We start from the raw sequence: 13,198 nt of genomic DNA on the forward strand, positions 1-13,198 counted from the left end.
GTTAAAAGTGCCTACGGAAAGTTGTTTATTAGGATAAATTCATACTAAAATACCGGATAATTTTAATGAGGATTTTGAAAAAAAAATGCAAATTGCTGCAGAAATGTGGAGAACCAAATTTAAGACTAGAATAATGAGAAACTGAGAAAATTGCTATTGACAGATCTTTCCATCCTTAATCCTAGTTGAGAAATCCTCTCCACATAGAACTTTGGCGGGTGCTTACTTTATTACCTTTTTGGCACCAGGTGAAGATAAGTTTTTTTTCCTGAACTTTTAATGGATGGCTTATTATTTTATTGCTTCTTGTTCTCTCTTTTTATTTTACTCAGAGAATAAAATGTATAATGATAGGAATTTTCCAATTTTCAGGCAGCGCTCAGCTATAGGTGAATGTTTAGCTGCTTTTGCTGGTGCCTTTCCTGTGGCGTTCTTAGAAACTCAACTGAACCATCACAACATGTATTCTATTTACAACACCAAGACTATGAGAGACAGAGCAGGTATTATTTATTTATTTATTTCATTTGTTAGTCACCTAAAACCAAACAGTCTCTAGGTGGCTTAACAACAGATTTAAAAAACATACAGAAATTTAAAACAAGAATCATCTAAAAATGCATACAATCAATAAAAGCTAAAAATCTACAGTACGTGAGAAGCCAAACACAGACATCCATAATAGTCAATAAAAATTTAGAAACCGACCAAATAACAAAAAGAATAATTGGGACAGCGCACATCAATGGCCAAAGGCCTGAGTGAAGAGGAAGGTCTTTGCCTGGTGCCTAAAGGTGGATAAAGATGGTGCAAGGCATTTCTCCCTGCAGACAGCATTTCACATCTGGGGAGCCACCACTGAAAAGGCCCATTCTCATGTTGCCATCCATTGAGCCTCCCCTGGAGGGGGCACACAAAGAAGGGCCTCTGATGACGAATGCAGGGTCCGGTCAGTTCATATGGGGAGAGGTGATCTTTGAGGTATTGAAGTCCTGAGTTGCACAAGGCTTTATAGGTAAAAATCAACACTTTGAATTGAGCCCAGAAACTAATTGGTAGACAATGCAGCCACGCCAGAATTGGGTGTATATGTGCAGGTCTGCTTACCCCTGTCAACAAGGTGGCTGCTAAATTTTGTACCAGCTGCAGTTTCTGAACTGTCTTCAAAGGCAGCCCTACATACAACAGATTGCAATAGTCTAACCTAAAGGCTACCAGAGCGTAGACAACAGAAATTAGGCCTGTGCACATAGGGGCACAGCTGGTCTACCAATTGAAGCTGATGGAGAAGCACTCTGCACCACCAAGGCCACTTGAGCCTCAAGTGACAGTAATTGATCCAAGAGTACCCTCAAGCTATGAACCTGCTCCTTCAGAGGGAGTGTAACCTGATCCAGAGTGGGCCCATCCATCCATCCAGTCTAGAGAACCACCCATTTAGTCTTTGGATTAAGTTTCAGTTTATTGGCTCAAATCTAGTCCAAGGCAAGACACTGATTTAGCACACCCATTGCCACACCTGCAGATGTAAAGGAGAAACAAAGTTGTGCATATTGCTGCCAAAACTCTGGATGACCCTGTAGCGCACTGCGTGTGTAGGTGAGACGTGGTATGAATCCAAGAGCCGTTTAGAACAGGAATAAGACAGGCCAGGCAAGTTTCATGTAAGAGTCTTTACTAGGCAAAGACATTAGAGACATCTTCCTCCATTGACAATTCTTCCCCCACACTCGAGATCCTGCTAGTTCCCAGCTTATCACACACTCAGCTAGCCACACTGACCTTGATTGTCTGGAACTCTGTTCTCACAGTTTAACCCTTCTGCTTCAGGTTTCTCTCTCTCTGCTAAAAACCTTATCTGTAAGTCTCACAACCTGCGTCACTGACCAACAGACCCCAGTCAGTGGTTTCATGTAGATATTAAATAGCGTGGAGGATAGAATCGAACCCTGCGGAACCACACATTGAAGGTTCCACTGGGCTGAACAGCATTCCCCAAGCACTACCCTCTGAAGACAACCATCCAAGCAGTACTGAAACCACTGCAAAGCAGCACTTTCTTCCCCCAACTTGGAGAGCCACTCCAGAAGTATACCATCAAGGAGAATGAACAGGGACAGACTCCCCTTGTCTCTCTCCTGAAATCATATAGGGTGACCAAGGATGATTCTGGGCCAAAACTGGGCCTAAACCCCAGCTGACATGGATCCACAAAATAGGTTTAATCCGAGAAAACTTGCCTCTCATCTGCAACCATGCGCCCAAGAACCTTGTCCAAATAGGGGAGATTAGTAACTAGTCAATAATTATTTGAATTTTCTGGGTTCAGGGAACGTTTCTTAAGGAGTGGTCTAACCACTGCCTCCTTTAAACACAAAATGGCATCAAATATAAATATATTTAAAATTTCATATATTATCTGGATGTCATTGCATATGTAGGCGCTTTTTAATTTATGACCTCCTCAGTGCCAATGACTACTGCTGTTTAATATTTGCTTAGTTCCAAGGTGAGTGAGTGCCTTATCTTCAGAAGGCATATTGTCTTTGATGGACAGTATGGAGTTGAGAGGAAAGATTATGGTTTTCCTTTGAAATCAATGAGGCTTCCACCTAATATGCTTAAGATTCATGTGCAAATGAGATTGATAGACATTTCAAATGCCATAATAAGCCATTGTTTATTGTGATGATAATGAGCCACAGCAAGCCTTGGGATTTCAAGATCTTCCCTTCTCCTCCTTTGGCACAAGAGTAGGAAATTGGGAGCTTGTACTTCTTTTTTATTTTTGGTTTTTAATTAACCATAGTTGATGTCTAAATGCCAAACTGTGGTTAATATTTTATTATTTATTTATCTATTTATTATATTTATATTCTGCTCTTCCTCCCAAAGGAGTTCAGGACTTAACTATGGTTCATTGAAACAAACCAGCTTTCTAACCCATGGTTTGAAGTTGGCTTGTTTCAAACAAAGCATCATTTTCTGCCTCAGATCTCAAGGGTAGCGAATTCTTGGTTGTGAAATTTCTTGAGTGTCAGACTCCTACAAATCATAGAGTATGAGCCACAGGATCAACCACTCCATTCTTCTTCTTTTTCTTGCTTTAGCTTGTCACTTATAAGGAGGTTTTATTGGTCTAAAAAAAAGTTTGCTATTATATCAGAACTGATGAGCTATGGCCTGGGTGGGTCATCCAAACCACTGCAAGCCAGTTTCATCCTAAATTGTTGTGAAGTTACACTCAAATCATAGTTTGTGGTTTGAATTTAATGGTAAACTATGGTTTGATGAGACCAGGCAACATTCCATTAAGCCATTTGTGTGAATGAATGAGTGGAGATGTAGAAAGAGGAGCGATTGCTCAAAAATATAGTTTGTTCCTAACTGTCCAAACCATGGCTTAGAGAATTGCTTGACTGAAGACTTAAAATTTTTGCTTTCATTTTATTTCAGTTCTTTTAGTTTTTATTAAAGTATCATAAAGTTAAATAATAATAATAATAAATATAAGGTTTGTTCACTGTTGTTAAGTATGTTATTTGTGTAATTATTACTGATATTTTTCTTCTTCTAGGTCTTAATTTACCAAACAGTGTAGAAGAGCTTTCTCCAAACATCCCTTCTTTGGAGAAACTAATGGAAGAAATTGTGGAATTAGCTGAATCTGGCATTCGCTATACACAAATGCCTCATGTAATGGAAGTTGTACTACCTATGCTCTGTAGTTACATGTCACATTGGTGGGAGCATGGGCCAGAAAACAATCCTAACAATAGTGAAATGTGCTGCACCGCTTTGACTTCAGAGCATATGAATACCCTTCTAGGAAACATACTGAAAATCATACATAATAATTTGGGCATAGATGAAGGATCCTGGATGAAGAGATTAGCAGGTAAAATGAAATTAACATGAGTTGTTTTATTTTTGGTTGGATTTCTTTTTTATACAAATATTCAATATTATTTTGGATTTTAAGCTGAAAGAATGCTTTTTAAAAATAAATTGTGAAATGTAAAGAGAGTATTTTAGCAGAAAAAAAATGAATTGATTGAAGAGTGTAAATTGGAAGGGACCAGCAATGAGGAGAGGTTGTGGTATTTTAAATTACCAAACAATATTAAGTGAGTTTAATGGTAGGAACAAAAAAGTGGCAGGATTCAGCAAAAGCCTGGATATGAGTGGAGATAAACAAAATACAGTAGATAACTCAAAGTTTGCATGTTTTTGAGGTGGGAAAGATAACCTGCATCTTGACATTGAAAGCAGTCTGGAGGAAGAAAGTAGTAGCTGTAATATAATAGATCTACTATGGAAATGTTAACATCTTTTAGTACAGATTCACATATTAGTATGCTATGAAATTAATGGATTTCTTATATAGTGTTTTCTCAGCCTATCATAAGCAAAGTGAAGCCTCAGCTCCTGAAAACACATTTTCTGCCACTGATGGAGAAACTGAAGAAAAAAGCTGCAATGATTATATCTGATGAAGAACACTTAAGAGCAGAAGGCAGGGGAGATATGTCTGAGACAGAACTCCTAATCCTAGACGAGTTCACCACATTAGCACGGGACCTTTATGCCTTCTATCCATTGTTGATTAGATTTGTGGACTACAACAGGTACATGCAGAGCTGGCTTATAAATATTTTGGGGTTCCATGAGTCTCTGATCCAGAAAATGTAATAATTTCTCTGCCAGAATGATTGCACAACCAGATACCCCATTTTTATCCAAAATGGGTAGGGTAAAGAGCAGCAGTTTCTCTATTTTTTTTCTTTTTGAAGAAAACAAGATAGGGTGTTTCAGATCTTCCCAGAGAGTTATTTTATTTTATTTTACAAAATTTATACACTGCTTGAATGGAAAGACTTCTAAGCGGTTTACAAAAAACATTAAAATTATCAATAAAACAATTAAAACAAGTAATTAAAACATATTTAAAACAATTAAACAGCTGCTAACTAAAAGATTAAAGTCTGGAAAGGCTGCCTAAACATAAATGTTTTAAGCAGGCAACAAAAGGAATTCAGCGAAGGCGCCTGCCTATTGTCAATAGGCAGGGAATTCTAAAGAGTAGGTGCTGCCGCACTGAAAGAATAATTTCTTACAAGTGCTGAATAAGTATTATGTGGCACCTGTAACAATGCCTGTTCTGCAGAGTGAAGTGCTTGAGTGGGCACGTATGGGATAAGGTGGTCTTGCAAGTAAACTGGTCCCAAGCTGTTAATGGCTTTATACACTAGTAGTGACACCTTGAACATGGCCTGGTAACAAATTGGCAACTGAGCAGAGGTGTTATATGCTGGCATTGCCTCACCCTCAGCAGCGATCTGACTGCAGCATTCTGCACTAATTGCGGTTTACGGGTCAAGTGCAAGGGAAGCCCCACATAGACTGCATTGCAGTAATCAAATCTTGAAGTCACCAATGCCTGAACTACTGTGGCTAAGCTCTCCCAGTCCAGGAATGGCCGTAGTTGTCTTACCAGGTGATAAAAGGCATTTTGAGCCACTGAGACTACCTGGGCCTCCAGTGACAGAGCAGGATCCAGAAGCATCCCCAGACTGCATACCTGCTGCTTCAGGGGGAGTGCATCCCCATCCAGGGTAGGCAGTTGACCAATTACTCGGACATGGGAACCACTCACCCATCGTGCCTTCATCTTGAGGCCATGTGATGATAGAACAAGAGAGTTGTAAAGAAGTCTGGAGCAGAACCGGATCATTCATGATAGAGAGTGAGCAAGAGAGACTAAACCAGAAATGCTAATCGGACAGAGGACCTGCTGTATGGCCTGCTTAGCTAATTGATAAAACATTGCATGCATACAAAAGAAGCAAGTTAATTTTGTATTTATTCAGAGACAATGACCAGCCCATGTCATTTAGTAAACTGGATGGAATTTGAATCTGGCTCTTCCTGATTTAAGTCCAGTGCCCTAACCACCACACCACACTTGGTTCTGTTTGTATTTCTGAGGAGCAAACTATGTTCTACATGTGTAAGGAAGACCTGCCGTTTTTTGAAAAATGAAGAGTTTTGATTGGGGAAAATTAGTGGGGATGCGGAATCCTTTACACATCAGCTATTTTCTCAGTCCAGATTATCCCTGAGCTGATTTTTTCTTTGTAGGGTTCCTAATCCATTTTTATGAGGGTAAGCATAAATCTGGAACCCTGCAAGTGGGGGAGAGGAAAGAATGAGAGGCATTTAGAGTGGGAAAACAGAATAATCAAAATACCTTGGTTTGCCACTATGCCTGTATGATACACACGTATGTAGTACTCACACTTTATATTATTCGGTGTACAGATAAAATATTCTACATGTGCACTTTTTTAAAAAGTGAAGTTTTCGTAATATTTTGTCTTGTATCTGTTTCAGTAAACTGGGTCTTCATGAAAAACCATTTTGCATTATGCAAAGGTGAAGCTAGGGGAATTTTTTTTCCTGGGTAAAACTATGTTAAGCTTTTCAGGAAAATTACACCAAAAAACCTCTGACCTATCCAGAAATTTAAGATAAATGCACACTCTTTGGCTGTGTGAAAATTATGTAAACTGCTTTATCTGGAATAATCAAAATGATGAAAAACATTTTTCTTTATTTAATTTCAGAGCGAAGTGGCTCAAAGAACCCAGTCCAGAGGCAGAGGACCTATTTCGTATGGTTGCTGATGTATTCATTTACTGGTCAAAATCCCATGCAAGTTCATTATTTTTGTTTAAAACATAACTAACAGAATGCCCATCATTGTGGGCATGTTGTATGTGCAGGAGCCCTTAGTTAGGGGGTGAGGAGAGACAGAGAGACAATGTGACAGGAACCAATGGGTCTTGGGGGGGGAGAAGAGAATTTTTTGCAGATAATAAACAAGGATTAATTTTTAAGAGATTCTGGAATATGCTTTCTCTCAAAAGTCGTAATGTTGTTTACCTGGTGGAATTTCTATACAATTCCTTTGTGAAAATGTGACTGAGCATTTATTTCCTAGCTGATGTTTGTATTAATGTAGAGATGTGGTCCAGTGAAATGAAAGCTGTATGACTGGGATTAAGTCCCACCTTCTCAGTGGAGACTAATCATGATCGCAAAACTTTTGTTTCCGTTCTAGAAGATGGAAACTATAGTGACCTGTCTCAGGGTGGTTACGAGAGTGAACCGAGTACAGAATATTCAGAATTTTTCAAATTTTAAAACATTCCAAAAATATATTATGTACTAGACTTAAATTGTATCACTATTGTAATATTTATATGTGGATTTTGCAAGTATTTATTTTTGTGTTTATGGTCAGTGTAGGCATTAATGGTTGCTGTTTTTTGCTGTGAAGATTACTTTAAACTATTTTTAAGTGCTTAACTTGCTGTGTTATAAAATGAAGCAAAATGACTATAATAAACTTTATAGAACTGAAGAAATGTTTTAATGGCCCACTTTTCACATCATGGTGAACCATAGCTAATAGATGCATTCACAGTAAACTTGTGGAGGAACAAGCAATAATCACTCGTTTAACATTACATCCAAATTGGGGATTGTGGTTTGTTTTTCTCAAACAAACCATGATTTGTAAACTAAGAACAAACTTTGGCTTATGTTTGGAGCAAAACAAACCACAATCCTTGGTTCAGACATTACTCTAACGCTGTAATCAAAGACACTTACCTGGGAGTAAGTCCCTTTGAGTCCAGTGGAGCTTACTTCAGAGTAGGCATGTATTGGATTGTAGCCTTAGTCAGGGATTGTGGTTTGTTTTCTCCACCATATTAGTGGGAATGAGTAAAGTGGCTGCAATCAGCTTGTGCTTGGTATGCCATAATGTTGATGTCAGAAGACAGGCAATGTCTCTTCAAGATTTCATTATCTTGGTAGCAAGTAGTAAGGCCATAATCCCTAATAATATATTCCAGAATGGCCATGCTAAATATGATTAGTTTGGTGTAAGTGACTTATTGGCCACAACCTAAAATTAGATGTGTATGTTTGTTCTGTTGACTTTCGCTGTTTACTTTCATGAGTGTGAGACTCTCATTGGATTGTACGCTTTGAGTGCAGTTCATCAAACCTTGTTGCTCTGCTTTCCTTTTACCAAGATTTCTTTCCTTTTTTGTCTTATCTTAAAAAAATCATACGTCAAAACAAGAGGCCCAGTGCACTCAAGGAAAGCAAAGGTGTTCTGTTCAGAAAGCAGGTCTCCACACACAACTGATGCAAATGTACCATTGGTCTCACCTGAAAGGTGATTTTCATAGGAGTGGGCCATCACTGTGGGAAATAGTTCCACCTATCGTGCGAAGGCAAGAATGTTTTTGAAGTCAAGACTAGGGACGTCATGCCCCTCCCACTCTCCAGTTCATTCGTAGCGAGTCTAAAAAGAGATATCTAAAAATACAAGAACAAGGCCAACAGGCCCGCCAGGAAAATAACATAATAGTCACATGCATAACAATATGACTCTAACATAACTACATAACATAACAGAACTAAAAGTCTTGACTTCACTCTTACATTTAAATATAATAGCGTAACAATAACATGTAACCCATTGATAAAATCTCTAGTCATCCTCCAACTGGGAGGGTCGTGATGGCCCACTCCTATGAAAATCACCTTTCAGGTGAGACCAATGGTACATTTTCCATAGGAGGTGGGCCATCACTGTGGGATGTACCAAAGCAACCCATATAGGGAGGGACCACCCACATGTTAATCCTCATTAAGAACCTGTTGCAACACTCGTCTGCCAAAAGATGCATCAGCAGAGGCATAACGATCAATTTTATAATGCCTTATAAACGAGTGTGGGGTAGACCAGACTGCAGCTCTACAAATATCGGCAACAGGAGCATTAGTGGCAAAAGCAGCCGAGGTGGCAGCTGACCTGGTAGAATGAGCCGTTATACTAGCTGGAACTGACAGCTTCAGGGACTCATATGCTAAAGTAATGCATGCCCTTAACCAACGGGATAAGGTAGGATTGGATACTTTATGCCCCATAGACCTTGGATGAAAGGATACAAACAGAGACTCCGTTCGTCGAATCTCTTGGGTCCTAGACAGGTAGGTCTTGAGAGCCCTCCGGACATCTAACGAATGCCAAGCCTTTTCAAGAGGATGGGTAGGATCCGGGCAAAAGGAAGGCAACACAATGTCCTGGTTGCAATGAAAAACTGAATCGACCTTGGGACGAAAGGAAGGATCAGTCTTCAGCACAACAGAGTCCTTATGGAAGACGCAGAGGTGTCTAGCAGAAGACAATGCACCCAACTCCGAAACGCGTCTGGCAGATGTGATTGCGATCAGAAACAGGACCTTGAAGGACAGTATATGTAGGGGCACAGTCCTGATGGGTTCAAATGGAGGGCGTTGCAAAGCCTGCAGAACTTTCGGCAAACTCCATGAGGGGAACTGATGGACAACAGCCGGAGAGCGTAGGGCGACTCCCCTCAAAAAACGTTTGATGAACGGATGTGAGGAAATATGATCTCCAGAAGAGGACACTGAGAGAATGGATGACAGAGTAGACGCATGTCGACATAGAGTGTTGGGTCGAAGTCCCATCATAAAGCCACTATGGAGAAATTGGAGCACCTGGTGCACATTGGCCTGGGATGGATCGTGGTGGTGGGACTGACACCACTTGGAGAAAGCCACCCAGGTATGTTGATAAATGCGAGTGGTAGATGGTCTTCTCGAGGCCAAAATAATATCAATCACAGCGTCAGACAGTCCAGCTGACCTCAAATGTCTCCGTTCAAACGCCACGCTGTTAGATTGAGCCAAGTAGGGTCCTGGTGCAGTACTGGACCCTGGGATAGGAGGTCTGGTGTTACTGGAAGTGTCCAAGGATCCATCATTGACATTGCCAGAAGATCTGAGAACCACGGTCGGCGTGGCCAAAATGGTGCTATCAGAACCAGCTGTGCCCTTTCGGTTCGTGCCTTCCTCAAGGTTTTGGCTAACAATGGTATGGGAGGAAAGGCGTACAATAGACCGTCTGGCCATGGTGTTGTCAGAGCATCCACTGCTTCTGCTGTTGAGTCCAGGTATCGGGCAAAGTACCTTGGAAGCTGGCAATTGTGACTGGAAGCAAACAGGTCGACTGAGAGGGCGCCGAACCGACACTGGAGACGATGGAAAATAGCTGGATGGAGTTTCCATTCTCCCGGAAAGACCTGTTGTCTGCTGAGCCAGTCTGCTGTTACATTCCAAATCCCTCTGAGATGTTCTGCTTTCAGGGATTGTAGATGTTGTTCTGCCCAGACAAAGATGAGGGAGGCTAAGTCTTGCAGAGGACGAGACCTGGTGCCCCCCTGTCTGTTCAAATGTGATTTTACACACGTGTTGTCTGTTCGAATGACATAGAGCCAAGTGGACAGCCTTTAGTTCCAGCCAGTTGATGCTTTGAGATTGCTCTGCGTTGGGCCAACCCCCCTGAACGTACTGGGAGTTGCAGTGGGCTCCCCAACCTATGAGGCTGGCGTCTGTGGTCACGACGGTTCTGCGGGGTTCTCTGAACGACGTGCCCTTGGAGAGGTGTTGAACCTTGGTCCACCAGCGGAAGGAGAGGCGCAGAGCGGGGCTCAAACGAACTTTGCGATGGTTGGAGCTGGCAATGTCTTTTTGAAAAGGCAACAGAGTCCACTGAAGGGGCCGAGTGTGGGCTCGAGCCCAGGGCACAATGTGGATTGTGGAGATAAACATCCCGAGCGCTCTGGCGAGAAGCATGACGTCTGCGGATGTTTGTTGCATCAGGGACCTTGCGATGCTTGTGATGGCAGTGATGCGATCTGGAGACAGGAAGACCATTGCCTGCAGGGTGTCCAACATTGCCCCAAAATGTAGTAGGCGTTGGGTTGGTTGGAGATGGCTTTTGTCGAAGTTGACAAGCCAGCCGTAGGTCTGCAAAACATTGAGGGTGATCATTAAATGATGATGAGCCAGCTCTTCAGACTTGGACCGTATTAGCAGATCATCCAAATATGGGTAGATATGAACCCCTTGGGTCCGAAGGTAAGCCACTAGGATGAGTAGCACCTTGGTAAATACTCTTGGAGCAGAGGAGAGGCCAAATGGCATCGCTCTATATTGAAAATGTTGGTGGCCAAAGGCAAACCGAAGAAACTTTCTGTGGGCTATGCAAATGGGCACATGGAGATACGCTTCCTTAAGGTCGATAGAAGCCAGGAAGTCTCCTTCATGCAGACTCTCGGTAATGGAATGGAGAGATTCCATTTTGAACCTGCGATATGTTACAAAACGGTTGACAAACTTGAGATCCAATACCGCCCTCCAAGATAAATCTCGTTTTGGCACAGCAAATAGGAGGGAGTACACCCCTTCCGACCTCTCAGTTGTGGGAACTGGCTCTATTGCCACTATGTCCAAGAGGTGATGTATAGCTGTCTGCATGATGTTGTGCCTGGCTGGTGCCCTTGGGCAAGGAGACGGGTGGAATCTGTCTGATGGGGTTGCCCAGAACTCTATGGTATAGCCATAAGTGAAAAGGTCCCTGATCCAGGAGACCGTAGTAAGGCGCAGCCATCGATCTCCAAAATTAAGTAATCTGCCACCTATGGGGAGGGCGTTAATACTACTTGTGTAGGCGAGGGCCTCCCCTATATGAGGACGATGAGTTGCCCCTGCGCCCTTGGTACTGACCTCTGCCCTGGAAGCGTCGGTTCCAGGAGCCCCTGAATGCGTTGGGGTCATAGGGTCTGAAGTTGCGGCCTCGTCCTCCTGGCCGCGTTCCTCGAAAGGACTGGTTAGAACGAAAGGAGGGAAATCGCCTGAAGGGCCTGTGGTCGATGTTTTTGACTGTCGCCAGAACCGGTTTGTGGGCGTCTTTTGGATCAACCAGAACTGCCTTTAGAGCTTCCTCGCCGAAGAGTAAAGATCCGGAATAAGGAGCCTTGGACAGGTTCAGTCTGGCCGCTGAATCAGCTTGCCAGTGGCGAAGCCAGAGGGTGCGACGAGCGACTATTTGAGTCGTCATGGCTCGTGCCCCTAATTGAGTGGCATCCAAAGTGGCATCGGCCACAAAAGCTGCTGTCTTACGTAATTTCGATAGTGCTCTTCTGAAGGCGACAGGATCAGGGTTAGCATCCTCTAGAAGGTCATCCATCCACATCATAGAGGCTCTGGAGAATATGGAGGCTGAAGTGGAGGCACGCATGGCTAAGGCAGTGGCCTCGTGATTCTTGCGGAGGGCGAAGTCTATTCGTCGCTCAGTAGTATCTTTTAGGTGGGATTCCCCTTCCCTGGGCAAAAGAGATCTTGAAACGAGGCGAGCGATCGGTTCATCTATGCCAGGGACATCTAACTTGGTGGCAAAGTCTGGGGCTAGGGCGTACAATCTGTCAGCCAGGTTCTTGAAGCGTCGGGCTTTGAGTGGATGAGCCCATTCTTCAGAGGCTAATTTGGCAATTGGGTCCGGCACCGAGATGTAGTGTTCAGTAGGTGCAGGGGATTTGAGGACCTTGGCCCCTTTGATAGCTGGGGCGGACGAAGTTGAAGGCGCAGTCTGGAGACCAAGGGTATGAAGTACCCTACGTGCTAGCGGCTGATAGTCTGAGGTATCAAACAGGCGATACGATGTATCCTCCTCATGATCTGAATAGTCGCTCCAGTCGTCTCCTTCAACATGGTCAGTGAAAGTTGACTCCTCCGCATACGAGGCTTCGTCCGTACATCTGCCTCTGGCTACATCAAAGGGATTTGGTGAACAGGAAGGATGAGCTTCATGGCACGCACGTTGGTCCATGTTGAGTGGGGGTATGGCAGGAACTTGTGGTAGTGACTGCATTTGGGTGAAAAATGCCAGCATGGCTTGAAGTTGGGAGAGGAAATCAGGAGACAGCTGCAGACCAGATGTGGCAGGTGTGTGTGCCTGATGAACTATTGGGACAGATGTTTGAGGCGGTAAACCAGAGGTAGGTTCGTTAGGCGAACAGTGAGCGGGAAAGCCAAGAAACTCTTCCTCGTCAGAGGCAGCAGCCGGGGAATGGAAAATATCACTTATGTGTGTCTGTGCTGTGGTTGGTACAGAGACATAACGAGGGCGCTTTGGTTTACTATGGCTGGAAAGATGTTTTGTCTTAGCCAGTGCTTTGGCATGTCTGGTCTTAGACGTATTAGGATGTTGTGGCTTGGCTGATTGTGGCATGTCTGGCTGATCTGGCACCAT

General features: G+C 43.0%; 1 protein-coding gene across 1 annotated transcript in view; it reads left to right on the forward strand.

The window, feature by feature from the left end:
• Positions 1 to 13,198, forward strand: part of RYR2 (ryanodine receptor 2) — a 725,812-nt gene that overhangs the window by 549,085 nt on the left and 163,529 nt on the right. The window contains exons 67-70 of the mRNA XM_061624580.1: positions 373 to 503; positions 3,578 to 3,898; positions 4,388 to 4,628; positions 6,627 to 6,714. Coding sequence (XP_061480564.1) covers positions 373 to 503; positions 3,578 to 3,898; positions 4,388 to 4,628; positions 6,627 to 6,714 — 781 coding nt within the window. The remainder of the gene's footprint in view (positions 1 to 372; positions 504 to 3,577; positions 3,899 to 4,387; positions 4,629 to 6,626; positions 6,715 to 13,198) is intronic.

The sequence above is a fragment of the Rhineura floridana genome, chromosome 4 (assembly GCF_030035675.1).
Source record: "Rhineura floridana isolate rRhiFlo1 chromosome 4, rRhiFlo1.hap2, whole genome shotgun sequence".
NCBI classification, from domain to species: domain Eukaryota; kingdom Metazoa; phylum Chordata; class Lepidosauria; order Squamata; family Rhineuridae; genus Rhineura; species Rhineura floridana.